Below are 14,054 nucleotides of genomic sequence, written 5' to 3' on the forward strand. Positions count from 1 at the left end.
GTTGAGTTAGCTTATGCTCTTATTAAATATCTGTAACACGGCATGATTTTGTTAGCTCTTAATACTGCAGAAATTAGTTTACCATTTCCATTGGGCTGGTAATTTCCAGTAACGTCCTGTTTTCACATTCCCTAAAATGTAGCTGTGACAAAGATCCTCAGACCACCGTCATTGAAAATGGCAGAAGCCAGCAGGGCCGGTTTTCCTTTGAAGTGTTCCGATTTGTGAAACACAAGAATCAGAAAATGTCCACCGTCTTCCTGCACTGTGTTACCAAGCTCTGCAGAGCTGATGACTGCCCCTTCCTTATGCCTGTATGTTTTTAGCAACTTTATTCTAAATTGTCAAATTGATCTAAGCTGAAAGGTTGTCAAGTGTTAGGAACTAATTTCTGTACCAAAAGTGCATGTGTGTCAGATCAGATGGTTTTAAGTAGAGTTTATTTATTCATCCAGTAAAGATCTACTGAATGCCTACTTTGTGCCAAACATAATACTGGGAATACAGACACGTGTGCATAAATTCTGAACTCATTTAGCTTGTGTTTGAAGACCATGACATAGTCATGGAAGAAAATAAGACAAAAATGTTATGGGCCAAAGGCAGAAATATATGGGTTGTGGTAAGAGGCAGTATTCACCATTGTGAGAGAGCCAGAGATTGGGAGGTTTGATGGAAGAGGAAGATGTGAAACCCGGGGTGTGATTTTGAAGGTGGAGAAACCCTGAAGCGATAAAATCAAGAGTGTGAGAGACACTCTATGTCATAGGTTGACCAAATTCACAGACACATAGACAGAGTAACCAGGGAACTGCCAAGCTTTCAGTAAGGTGATGGATTAGAGTTAGAGGATGAGTGGAAAACCTATGGAGGGGGAAGGGCTGACACTAGAAAGGTAGATTTGGGACTGATGGCTCAGGAATCCCTTGGATTACAGGTTAAAAAAGGTGTGGATCTGAATTGCATACAGCCATCATTAAAATGTTGATCCATTTAATAGTAAAAAAATATATATTTATTATATATATATAATATTATATAATATATATTTATTATTTAATATTATATATATATATAATATATATATATATTTCCAACAGGCCCCTAAGGTCACATCCATATTAACCGGAAGAAAATAAATGAAGCCACATTTTTTATTTAAAATAGCTTTAATAAGTTTTTATTCATGTGCAAATTCATGCATTTCTTCACAACAAGTGATGGCTTGAGTCCTAACCAGCTATGTCAGATGGGGTTAAATGGTGAGTCCACATTACCTTGACTCTGTGCTGACCGACACTTCTGGAAAAAATTTATTAAAGGCTTGAGAGAGATAAAAGTAGAAAAGTTTGATAAACACAGCTCTTTTTCAGGAGAACCACTGAGCTATGTAAATTAATGAGGCAAAGCACAATTATAACGGGAAGAAATAAGAAATGTGGCCCAAGCCAGGATAAGAAACGCTGTAGCAGTTATATGCAAAGTAATTAAATAAATGCACAGAAGTAAATGAATAAAATTAAACATGTGGTATCTCTTCCAAAAGAATCTGCTTTCCAAATGGCCATAAAGAACCAATTTTGTGCCGGTGTGGAATCTCATTTGTTTTCATTAACACCTCAGATTTGCGGCCACAGAGAAAGGAGGGATGCGGGGAGGAGGACCACTTGGAGCCCCCCCAGCACGTCTGGAAACGCCGTCCTCTCTGCTGGTCCCATCATTACTCGGAGTGGTAGGAACATTCCTCCTTTTGTGTGTAGTAATAGATTCTTCCAAAATGGCTTATTACTTGGCTTCTAAGGAGGACTCAAAGTGGTTTCTAAACAGCACTAATTAACTGTGAAACAAGATAAACTGCTAAGCAACTTTAATTTCACAGTAGTTTCCTGTTTACTCAACTTTCACACAAAGGGCAAAATTGTCTTTACAATATTTCCCTTTTCACGCATGCACGTGCTACGCATGCACACACACAGATATACCTGCTGGACGTGTGTCACTCTCCCCTTTCCTGAGCTGCTCTCAGCCCCAGAAGATGGGCCCATGTGAACTGCACCCGTCCACTGCTTTGCCATCCATTGGGTATGGCCAGTAGGGTGGCTCAATCAGGGGATGGACGTGAAGTCTACACAACTTCTCCCAGACAACTTCCCCCACAGAACTGGAAACTCCCCCCTTGACCCATAGCCCAGGGAACTTGACTTTTTTGTGTGAATTCCCTATATCTTTATAAATAGTCCTATTAAGCTTTTCTAAAAAAGTTTAAGTACCCATGTGAGTAATTTGTTTCTTCCCAGGATCCTGAATAATTCACACCCCTTCCAACGCACTCAATCACAGTCATGAATCTAATAGACACACTGTTGATACATATATTCTCATGTACACAAATAATAATAAAAGTGTGCATGCGCATTTATGCACAAACTCTCCAAAGGAAAATTGCTTTGTATCAGTGTGAACCCAGAGACATTCAGAATCAATTGGATAAAACAGATGTGCAATGTAAATAACACAAACTGGTTCAGAAAAACTGGTTCTAGCTCCAGCTTTTATCTAAACAAACTATGTGACTTACGATTTTATGTCACTTCTCAAGGCAAATATTTCTTTATTTCTAACATGAGGGGTCTGCAGAAGTTGGCCTTAAGATTCTAACTTTATAGCTATAAATTTTGTCTTAAAAAAAGCAGAATTATGGTCTGGATTATATTGTAACAGTTTTTTCTCAATTTTATATGAGCCATAAGGCTATTATTATGTTTTGGATAAGTTATCGTCATTTTCCTCCCATAACTCCTGTTCCACGGTGAAAAGAAAGTTTTGCCTGAAATAGATAATTAAGCAAAATGTGGTTTGGGCCTAAAAAGTTTAGACAATTGCTTGAATTATTCACTCCTCTGTGTTGGTGTAGACAGCATTATTTAAAAACAAGCCAGTGTGTTTTTAAAAATAATGCAGAAATTTATTAAATACGAAATCTCAGACTTAGTCTGCACTCCCTGAGGTTTGGTATGTGTTTTGAGTGGTTTGAAAATGACTGGTTTGTGGTTTGTGAAAGGCCCAATTCTTATCTCTGTCCGGCTGTCAGAAATAGCTCATAGAATTACACTGCATGGAAACTCTTGTTACCAATAATTAGGAATGCTTTTGGGTAGGCACAATAAAAAATATTTTTATTTCTGTGGAACATATCTAGAGTCAGTTTTGTATAAGAAAAAAAAAAAAACCTTGAAAGTGACATCTCTCTGCCCTTGTTGAGTAGATGGCTTTTCCTCATTAGCCTCCTTGCTTCTTTCTTACCCGGGTCAAATCAAATTTAAATATTATACATTTTGATTAATTTGTTAGCGTAAGATAAATTTTTTATAAAGACCAACATTTCTAAGACCCTCAAATCCCAGTAAAGATTACCAACTAGAAGTTTCTAATACTACCATAGCTAACCAGCCATGCAGTTTTGTAGGGTTCACCTACACCATATCCAGTTGCCCAAAATATCTGTGCTAAAACCTTAAAGAGCTAATGCCCTGATCATAGTGCCTCTGATGTCATGCCTGAATTTCTTCCTTTCCAATTTCAACCTATTTTCACCTCAAGGATAACATTCATTTTTCTTTTATCTTTAATATCTTATTTATTTATTTATTTATTTGAAAGAGAGAGAGAGAAAGAGGGATCATGAGCACGGGGGAGGGCAGAGGGAGAAGTAGGCTCCCCACTGAGCAGGGAGCCTGATGTAGGACTTGATATCAGGACTCTGGGATCATGACCTGAGCCAAAGGCAGATGCTTAATCGGCTGAGCCACCCAGGCACCCTAACATTCATTTTCCAACACAGTAGTATTGTCTTGGTTACCTCCGTCTCCTCATCATCAAAGCCCCCAAAGAATCATATTCAAACCTTCCAGATGCTCTTCATTCCTCTCTTTCTCTCTGCAGACTTATTTTTTATAATTTTGATAAATAGCCATAGGAAGGTGCTCATTTTGGGGCAATCATGGTGACCCTACTGTGTGGAAGGCCATATATAACAATGTTTACATTATGATACTACAGTATCATAATTTAAATATTATTCAATTCTGCATAAATACAGAACTCAGAAATCAAGCTATATCCATCCACAGGAAAATTCTATGTAAACGTAATGTCTGGCTTAATGACCAGGGCTACCTTCTTTTCTAAGTTTCACTTTATTTTTATCTTAAGTCAGCTAGAATTTATCTCTTCAGATCCTATGGCCGATTTTATATAGACAAGTCCAATTTCAGGCTTGATTTGCTCTCTCCAAAGCTCTCTGGTACTTGGGAGTTTTGCTCTGTTTACTCATTGAACCACTCCTTTCCCCTGGACATCTGACTTAGGTCAAGTTTAATAAGTTGTTAAAGCTCAGTACTTTTGTTTTAATGAAATCAAGGACATTCTGGTTATTTTTACCCAACATTGTAAATCCTTTTGTTGGTTGATTTAGCAAAATATTCATATCTTCAAAGTTTAAAATCCTCGAAATTCCTGAAGTATTCTCTTTTGTAAGCTTTTATTTATTTGTCAGAGAAAGAAAGAGGGAGAGAGCACGGGGGAGTAACAGGCAAAGAGAGAACAGTCTCTGCTGAGCAGAGAGCCCAATGCAGGACTTAAACTCAGGACCCTGGGATCATGACCTGAGCCAAAGGCAGGTGCTTAACTGAGCCACCCAAGCATCCCTCCTGAAGTGTTCTTATTTTATGCCCTCACATGCTGCTAACTATTCACTAGGGGAATGCTTATCATGGGGTAGAGTTCTGGAAATTCACAACTGCAAGTACCGGGAAACAATAGTACCTAATTGTTTTATTATGTAAATTCCAATGGAGAAGTCCAAGCCAAGCTAGTCAACCCATGTCATTGAGTTTTATGGGGAGTTAATAAATTCATTGGAATCTCCACATGGGACAGACACTCTGCTAGGAACTGCAAACACACTAGAGAATAGTGTGTTTGAATAGCTTAGCTTTGTGTGTTTGAATAGAATAGCTTTCAAGGATCTTAACATTCAAAAGTAGAGACAGACTTGACAAATGTAACACACAGTGGAAGGGATAAAGTTTGGAACTTCTCAGGGTGGCTGGGTGGCTCAGTCTGTTGTGCTTCCAACTCTTGATTTTAGCTCTGGTCATGATCTCAGGGTTGTGAGATTGAGCCCCCGGTCAGCTCTGTGCTGGGTGTGGCACCTGCTTAACACTCTCTGTCCGTCTGTCTGTCTGTCTGTCTCTCTCTCTCTCTCTGGCGCCTGGGTGGCTCAGTTGGCTGAGCTTCCGACACTTGACTTTGGCTCAGGTCATGATCTTAGGGTCCTAGGATCAAGCCCTATTTTGGCCCATAGGGGAGATGGGCCTTGATGATTCGCTCCATCTCCCTCTGCCCCTCCCACCCTGCTTTCTCTCTCTCAAATAAAATAAATACATCTTCTTAAAAAACCTCTCTCTCCCTCTCCTTCAGCCCTCCCTCTCGAAAAAAAAAAGTTCAGGAGTTCTGAATTTGACATATATAGTCCATTTTACCATATAGGTAGATAGCTAAAAATTAAAAAAGAGTTTGCTTGTGCTAAAAAAGGAAAAATATTTATTCTGTATATATCTTTGTGCTAATGTTTACTTTTTCCATTTATTTCTACTACTTATATGAGAGAAAAGCAGAGAAAAAGAATTTATCTGCTGCTTCTGGCTTTCAAACAGCTATGGTATTGCTACCATTATTTTCTTCCTATGGGTCCTCAGCGAGCTGCATGTTTTTTGAACAGCCCATCAAGTTTAGTATTCCAATCTGTTCCAATTCCAGAAGGTTTCTTTTAATATATATGTATATGGTAAGACCAAGTAGGTATAAGAGAAAAAAAACAGAGTGTGTGGTGGAAAAGATCTGGAAAGTGTCCTTTGGGACTAGACCAAGTTGCAAGATAATGGAAATTGAAGGACACCAGAAACAGCTACTACATAAAGTGATTCTCTCTACCTTTATCCACTATCAAATATAATTCCAAATAATATTCAAATATTACCTGCTTTGATTTTAGCCATCTGCCAGAGGTAGGATGGTTTCATTTTTTTTATAGTCCCAGAACCTATAGCTGGTATAGCGCATTTGACAGTTTGTCTCACGTAAAGATTTGTCCCGCAGCCCAGGCCTGGAGAGGGATACCTGGGATATTGTTCCTACAGAAGCATTTGTGGTAATGTGGGAGAGAAGGGGATATTCTGACCTCTTTAATTAACTTCAGGATGCAGAAAATAGTGTGGGCATCCAGTCCTAGCACTTCCTTTTTTAAAGATTTATTTATTTATTTGAGACAGAGAGAGAGAGAGAGAGAGAGAGAGTGCACAAGCATGAGACAGGGAGAAGGAGAATCAGGCTCCCTGCTGAGCAGGGAGTCAGATGTGGGGCTATATCCCAGGACCCTAAGATCATGACCTGAGCCAAAAGCAGATGCTTAACCAACGGAGCTACCCAAATGCCCAAGTCCTAGCACTTTCACCTAATTTGGGACACATAGGAGGGAGGAGTTTCTATTCTTTAACCCCCCCCCCCCAAAAAAAAAACCAAATAAGTGTGACTTGTAAACAAAGAATAACTTTGAAAAAGGAACTTTAGAGCATTAGATATTCTCCATGTTCCAGTGAGGCAACTTGTCTTGGAAATCTTTTGGAAGAATTGATCACAGTTCATTCATTCCATCCATTTCCATGAGAAACAAATGTCTTTACAAAATAGTGTTGGTTGGAGGTTAGGGTTTTCCTAAGGGTGTCCTATAATGAAAATTTGTGGCTTTTTTTTTCTTTTTGTCTTATAGTGGTGCACTGCACCATTCTAAAGAATACTATAAATAAGCACTTTATTAATTTGGGGCATTGTAATTCAGGCTCAAACAGCAGAATCATCATTTCTACCAAGACTCATGTGTCTTAAAAGACATGGCGTCAGATGGCCTATAAATATCACATCAGGTTCTCCCAATCAATTGTTTCAAATACTAATCCTGGGGTTTCATAGCTTAAGATATTCATCTTTATAACTAAAAATATTTTCCATACTTGGCTAGTTTATATTATTTTAGAAAAAGAATTCCGAAGCTGAGTTTTTATTTAAACCTGTTTACTTTATCATGGAGGCTGTGACAGATGGAAGTGTCTTCATCTGTAAAATGGGGGTAGCGATAATATCAAAACCATAAGGCTGTTATGAGGACAAAATGTGATAACATGAAGGAGCACTTTGTAAACTGTATGGCATTACACACATGATAATTGTAATGATATTTAGACTCCAAAATCGAACAGTCAACTGCACACATTTTATGGTTCAAATAATGGACCTTCACAGACACATATATACTTTGTATTTAAGAACTAAAAGGAAATCCACTCATTGTGCATGATCGGGGTTAATGGCTATATGACTACCAAATGAGGAACACAGGTTGGGAAACCAGGTGAATCCATTCATTGCATCTATTATTATGTTTGCCAGGAACAAGTAAAAAACTGATGTCTTTAATCTTTTACTTAACAGATGCAAAAAACCCTACAACTCAAGATTAGGAGCCATGTTTTCCTTTCATTTAGTTATTAAGTGTGAATTTATCTTTTTGGAACTTAAAATGATGTTTTTGCAGATTATGATGGGCAAATAGGCAACACTTAAAATAGAGCGGCACTAAATAATGAATATTTCTCTAAAACAAAATAACAAATGGCAGGTTATAGGGCTATAAAAATGTAATAGCTGTTAACAATTACTGCCCCCACTAACGTGACTAAAGAGATAATGACAAAGCAAAGTTGGCAGGAAAGAATATAATATAGTATATTTTGCAATTATATTTGTATGCCCGGGGCAGTGGCAGGGTTGGGCTTATGGAATAGAAAGATAATAAAATCTCAGACACGTGGAACAGAAAGAGAATGATTTAGGATGATTTTCATTATTGTCTTCCCCAAGGAGCTTGTGGGTGAAGATGAGGGCACATATAGGTAAAAAGTAATCACAGAATTATAATAAGCATAAGTAAATATTTAGAGATACAATATCACTTTTCTTTTTCTTTTCTCTCCCAGACGAGACTCCAACCAACAATTCACAGCTTGGTAAGATAATGAACATATATTGAAAATAAAAGTATGATTTTCAAAAATTTTAGTATTTTTTGACGATCAGTTGCAAAATTCTAAACAACTAAATATAATGAGTTCTGATTTTACGCATGTGTTATATTTTACATAACAGTTCACTGAGGATTTCTGAATTGATATGTGACCTGTTGGTCAATTTTTATAGCATTTTATAGATGATTTTTTTTTGCCTGCCTAAGGGATACAAGATATCTAAATCACATAATCCTTTGGTTATTGAATTATAGTCAAATAGATTATAGAATGAATCAACTTCATGCTGTTACTTTACAAGATACTAATGACAGATGTTTTGCAGGTATAAATGGGGATAAGGCTAGATAAATCTGATATTGGATTTTTCTACTGTGTTTTATTGCTTGCAGGCTCTCCAAATGAACCTCCTTTCCAGCTGAATGCTGTCACCAGTGCACTGATATCGGGAATGGTCATTCTGGGAGTCATGAGCTTTTCTCTTCTCCTGTGCTCACTGGCCCTTCTACAAAGGAAGACACCCACCAATTTGGTGTTGAATGGCATAAGAAACCCAGTCTTTGATTGACTGTAATGGTCCCTCCTCTTGAAAGAAGGATTCACTGACCATAGCATGGGTGACTGGTCAGTGTTTCATCCAAATTGAATGCCAGCCAGCATTTGATATTTGTAGGTTTGATAGGTTTCACAGTGTAGCTTGTTAGCCTAATGATAGCAAAAGAATTGTGGTGATATTGTTCTTGTCACTATGTATGTGGCCAGCTCTTTTTGTTTGGCACCAGTGGGTATAATGAGAAGAAGCAAACAATATTCAGGACTTAGATCATACAGGATCAGTCATATTTCATTTTATTTTAATTTTCTTTTGATTAATGGTTGTTATAGAGATAAAAGGTAGGCATAGAAAAAAGTACATTTGTTGCATTTTCCCCCCTAAGCATTAAAACCCAATGTGATGGCATTTAGATTTGTGTATGTGGTCCTAAAATGAAAGTTCCTTTTTTGTTTTATTCCAGATAATTCCAGCTTGGGGATATGTTTTAATTGGACTGGCCAATGTGGACACCTGAGATTTAATTACTCATTCTATAACCTGTGTTTTTGGCTGATTTCCATGTCTGATGACATTCATTAAAAAAAAAAAAAAAACAAAACACCAACAACAAAACAACAAACTCTTGGGAAATGTAGCTTAACCTAGAGCATCTACTTGTGTAGCAAACAGTAAAAATAGTCATTAATCTCTAAAGGATACTAAGTGACCCTAGAACATTATTCATTTGGTTAGAAATGAATGTGATCAGTTTTCTCCTGGTTCAAGTGAGAACATCAGCACATGTTGACTCTCCTCCCAGGTAAACAACTCAGCTGCTTTTGCAGCTGTGTTTCCAGCAGTGAGGCAAAGGCAAAGATCATTCTTCATTCAGGAGCCATTACAGGAGAAAACAAACCATAGTTGTGGGAGAAGACACTGTCCCCACACATAAGTACAGTGTTCCCATGGGGGAATTTAAGAACCTAGTTTCCTTTTCTCCCCCCGTGACAACGAGGAAACTGGGTAAGTTCGTTTTGCAGAACATTGTTGGAGTCTCTGAAAAAATGTCCTTTTCCCACAAATTTCTGATGCTGGCTAAACAAAGAATCTGGAGGAGCCCTACTTTCTAAGGTGTCTTCTTGAAAATGTCATGATTGCCACGGAATAAACAGTATTTTCCTATAATAATAAACTGCAAGAAGCATGTGATCCTTTATCAGTTTTGTAAAAAAAAAAAAAAAAAAAAAGTTTCAAAGCCAAGGTTTAAGCAGCCTATGTTCTTATAAAAAAAAAAAAATCAACCTTCTGTTTGTTCAGTCTATCTACACAACTGAATAGAAGAATTCAGTGACAAACATCAAAACCTAGCATGTGTGGCTACCAGAAGTGCTATGCTAACTATTACAACTGCTGTAGAGACTAATTTCTATTCAATATTTGTGACCCATTATTCAGAACTTAATTTACTATACTATATGCAAATCATTATGCAATTTTAAATTTGTTTCAAATGAAGTAGTTATGCTCTGAAGTTAATAATTAAATCAATCACCAAATCAAAAAACACCTTTTCTCCAATTTGCCTGAACAGATCAGAAGAAAGTGTTTCTATTATGATAATTAGCCATATGATTGCCTCACCTCTCTTTTTCAAGGTGTGGATACAGTCAAAGTGAAATGGGATCTGGAAAGTCTTTGGATAATTTATTTGATATTAAAAAGTAACACTTAAAAAGCCAACCTCTTCTTCCCTGTGTTACTTCAAAATCACTTTGAAGTGACCATTCTGAACTTTTATCTGTATTAAAATTTTGTTTTCTACTTTAAGGGGAAAAAAATCCTACAGAAAAAAAAAAAGGAAAGACCATGCATGCTACCTATGTGACCTTTCATGTGCATGGATAGTGTTAGTCTGGTAGATCTGTATCAGGTACTTTAAGTGAATCTCCATTAATCTGAGGATTAAATCCTGTGAATAGAACATTATCATTAAAACCGGTTGGTCAGTTTGATTTTGTGCTTTGGGGATGACTGCTGTTCCAGTGCTGACCTTTTATATTCTATATACCACTTTTGAAAACTGAGTAATGGACACATCATTTTGCAAGCCACTTACATCTCACATTATTTCTTTGCCACCCTTTCATCATAAATGGGAGAATCAGAGCTATAATGAGACAGACCAGGTTTGTTTTATATATAGCTTTGTTCTCGTCAACTGCAGTTATATGTAGTACTTAGTTGCACTGAATATTTGGGTTACTTTAGTGTGAAAGCCTTACAAAATATGTGCAAAAGTTCCTTCAGTTTTAATACCTCAAACTGTTTTGTTTTTGTTTTTGTTTTTTTTTTTTGCACTTCAGGGGTAAGGTCTGATGATGTGTAAAAGATAATTGTTAATAAAATAATTATAAATGAATATCTTTAAAATAGTCATCTGGTTTTTTTAAAAAACGACATTTCTCCTTCCTAGTCTCAACATACTCATCCCGCTTTCACAAGCATTAAGAAGTATTGAACTTAATAGAAGCTACCTAATGGGACAGGAAAGGGCAGCGATCTCTGAAGTTAGATGAAGCTTGTTCTCTCCATTTTGAGCTTCCTGGTTATGGCTCTGCGTCAGGAGACCTGTTCAGGAGAAGCTGATGGTAAAGAAGTGTACTTTACCTTGAATTTGAGCACTGATTAAAATTGAGCCTATAATGTTTAAAACTTTGAGGGGAAAGTCAGAACTGGAAAGACAAGGAGCTCAGCTTCTGCCTAGAGTTTCATGGGCTCTCATGACAGTTCCACCAAACTCTGGCTGTCATTCCTTGTTTTGGGAAGTGACATAGAGTTGAGGAAAAAAACTTTTCTTGATTCAAGGAGAATCTAATCTTATAGAAGTGAGTACTTCTCTGGGTCTTCAAATGCTGGCACTTAGCTTTGGGAGCATCGCAGAAATGATGTCCTTTCATGACATTGTCAGCGTGGAAAATGTAGTAAACTTCTACAAGTGAGAAAAGAGCAGGAGAAGTCCTAGGAGATACTTATTTGTGAACACATATGAGACATAATTTGAAGGATTTCCAGAGCACTTGGCAGGAGAGAATTTTAATAGGATGGAGAGCCTTCTATTATGACTGTGGAGGTTATTAGGCTAGCACACGTTGGCTTTCATTCTATATTTATAAGGGAAAAAGCAAGTCGATCACAGATCAATTGCCTTTGAGAATGAAGTTCCTCAATTATTTACAAGTGAGGAGACATTTAATATAAAACAATCCAAATTTGTAATTTAGAGAAAAATGTAGTTGGGTAGTAAAGAAAACAAATGCCAGGGGCTACCTGTTGTATTAACCAGGGTTCTCCAGAGGAAAAAGAACTAATGGGACATATGTACTATATATAAAGAGGTTTATTTTAAGGAATTAGTTTACATGATTATGGAGTCTGGCAAGTCTCAAGATCTACAGTTAGCAAGGCCCAGAGAGCTGGTGGTGGAGTTCTAGCCTGGGTCCAAAGGCCTGAGAACCAAGACAGCCGATGGTGTGTTTCCAGTCTGCAAGCTAGTAAGCAGGCTTAAGAACCCCCAAAGAACTATTATTTCCACTCAGTTCCAAAGACAGGAATAAACCCGTGTCCCAGGTTGAAAGGCAGTCCGGTGGAAATATTTCTCTCCCAGTCACAGGACGTTCAGCCTTTTTGTTCTATCCAGATTTTCAAATGACTAAATGGAGTCCACCCACACGAGGGAGGGCAAATCTGTTGACTCATTTACTCAAATGTTATTGTCATCCAGAAACACCTCACAGACACGCCCAGAGTAATATTTGACCAAATGTCTAATGACCTGTGACCTAGTCAAGTTGATACAAAATGAACATCACAGATGGTAAACTTGCAAACACAACATTAATATATCACACTTCTGAAAACCAAAAGTCCTAATCAATCCAATAATGGTAAGGGAATGGAAAAAGAAAAATGTCACACAATTTGGCAGTCTATGATTGCAATGATTTTGAAACAATGTCCAAAGGTAGGGAATTAGGAGCAGAGGGTTCTCTTTTATGTTAGCTAGCAATATGGGTCACATAGAGAAAGGATAGGGCCTTGAGTAGATGGGCAGTGATGAGCTCCAAAGCTGTGCCAAATTATCCTTTTGAGCATCAGGAGAAAGAGGGCAGAGGAAAGCTTGGCATCAAAGTACTGATGCACCCACATCCCGCAGGGCTGGCCCTGGAGCAGAGTGAGGGATGACATCAGCCATGACAACCGGCCAGAAGCAGTAGAGAACATAACACAGCAAAGCAGAGATATTGGGGGCAAATGCAGCAGGGGGAGTGCCAGATGCTGGAAGGAGAGACACCTTCTTAATGGGAATGAGTTCATTAATGGGAGACAAAAGGAGAATCTCTGGTAGCTGTTACCCATATTTCTCCTGATGGTGGCCCATCTGCTCCAGAGGCTCCAAGGAAGTAGAAACTGGATAAAAATGTCACCTCTCTCTTTTTTTTAATTTATTCTTTTTGTATATTTTTTATTGGAGTTCAGTTTGCCAACATATAGCATAACACCCAGTGCTCATTCCATCAGGTGCCCCCTTCAGTGCCCGTCACCCAGTCACCCCCACCCCCGCCCACCTCCCCTTCCACTACCCCTTGTTTGTTTCCCAGAGTTAGGTGTCTCTCATGGTCTGTCTCCCTCACTGATATTTCCCACTCATTTTCTCTCCTTTCCCCTTTATTCCCTTTCACTAATGTTTATATTCTCCAAATCAATGAGACCATATGATGCTTGTCCTTCTCCGATTGACTTACTTCACTCAGCCTAGTACCCTCCAGATCCATCCACGTCGAAGCAAATGATGGGCATTCGTCCTTTCTAATGGCTGAGGAATATTCCATTGTATACATAGACCACAGCTTCTTTATCCACTCATCTGTCGATGGACACCGAGGCTCCTTCCACGGTTTGGCTATCGTGGCCATTGCTGCTATAAACATCGGGTGCAGGTGTCCCGGCTTTTCACTGCATCTGTAACTTTGGGGTAAATCCCCAGCAGTGCAATTGCTGGGTCGTAGGGCAGGTCTATTTTTAACTCTTTGAGGAACCTCCACAGTTTTCCAGAGTGGCTGCACCAGTTCCCATTCCCACCAACAGTGCAAGAGGGTTCCTCTTTCTCCACATCCTCTCCAACATTTGTTGTTTTTCGTCTTGCTAATTTTCCCCATTCTCATTGGTGTGAGGTGGGATCTTATGGTGGTTTTGATTTGTATTTCCCTGATGTCACCTTTCCATGTTTGTGAGAATACCTTGTCTGATTGCTTGTTGGTACACAGCATCAGTTTCTGCAAATGTGAGTGACACAGGAGAAATGAAAAACAGACGTGGTT

General features: G+C 38.3%; 1 protein-coding gene across 15 annotated transcripts in view; it reads left to right on the forward strand.

Moving 5' to 3' along the window:
- The window catches only part of ZPLD1 (zona pellucida like domain containing 1), an 80,337-nt gene extending 69,242 nt beyond the window's left edge, over positions 1-11,095 (forward strand). For 14 of the 15 annotated variants that reach the window (XM_025478579.3, XM_035710040.2, XM_035710042.2 and 11 more), the window contains 4 exons: positions 143-314; positions 1,624-1,732; positions 8,094-8,123; positions 8,534-11,095. In XM_025478579.3, the coding sequence (XP_025334364.1) occupies positions 143-314; positions 1,624-1,732; positions 8,094-8,123; positions 8,534-8,709 (487 nt within the window). In that variant the 3' untranslated portion in view covers positions 8,710-11,095. The remainder of the gene's footprint in view (positions 1-142; positions 315-1,623; positions 1,733-8,093; positions 8,124-8,533) is intronic. The other variant, XR_004811658.2, reaches the window with a different exon arrangement.
- The last annotated feature ends 2,959 nt before the right edge of the window (positions 11,096-14,054 follow it).

Source organism: Canis lupus, chromosome 33 (assembly GCF_003254725.2).
Source record: "Canis lupus dingo isolate Sandy chromosome 33, ASM325472v2, whole genome shotgun sequence".
Taxonomy (NCBI): domain Eukaryota; kingdom Metazoa; phylum Chordata; class Mammalia; order Carnivora; family Canidae; genus Canis; species Canis lupus.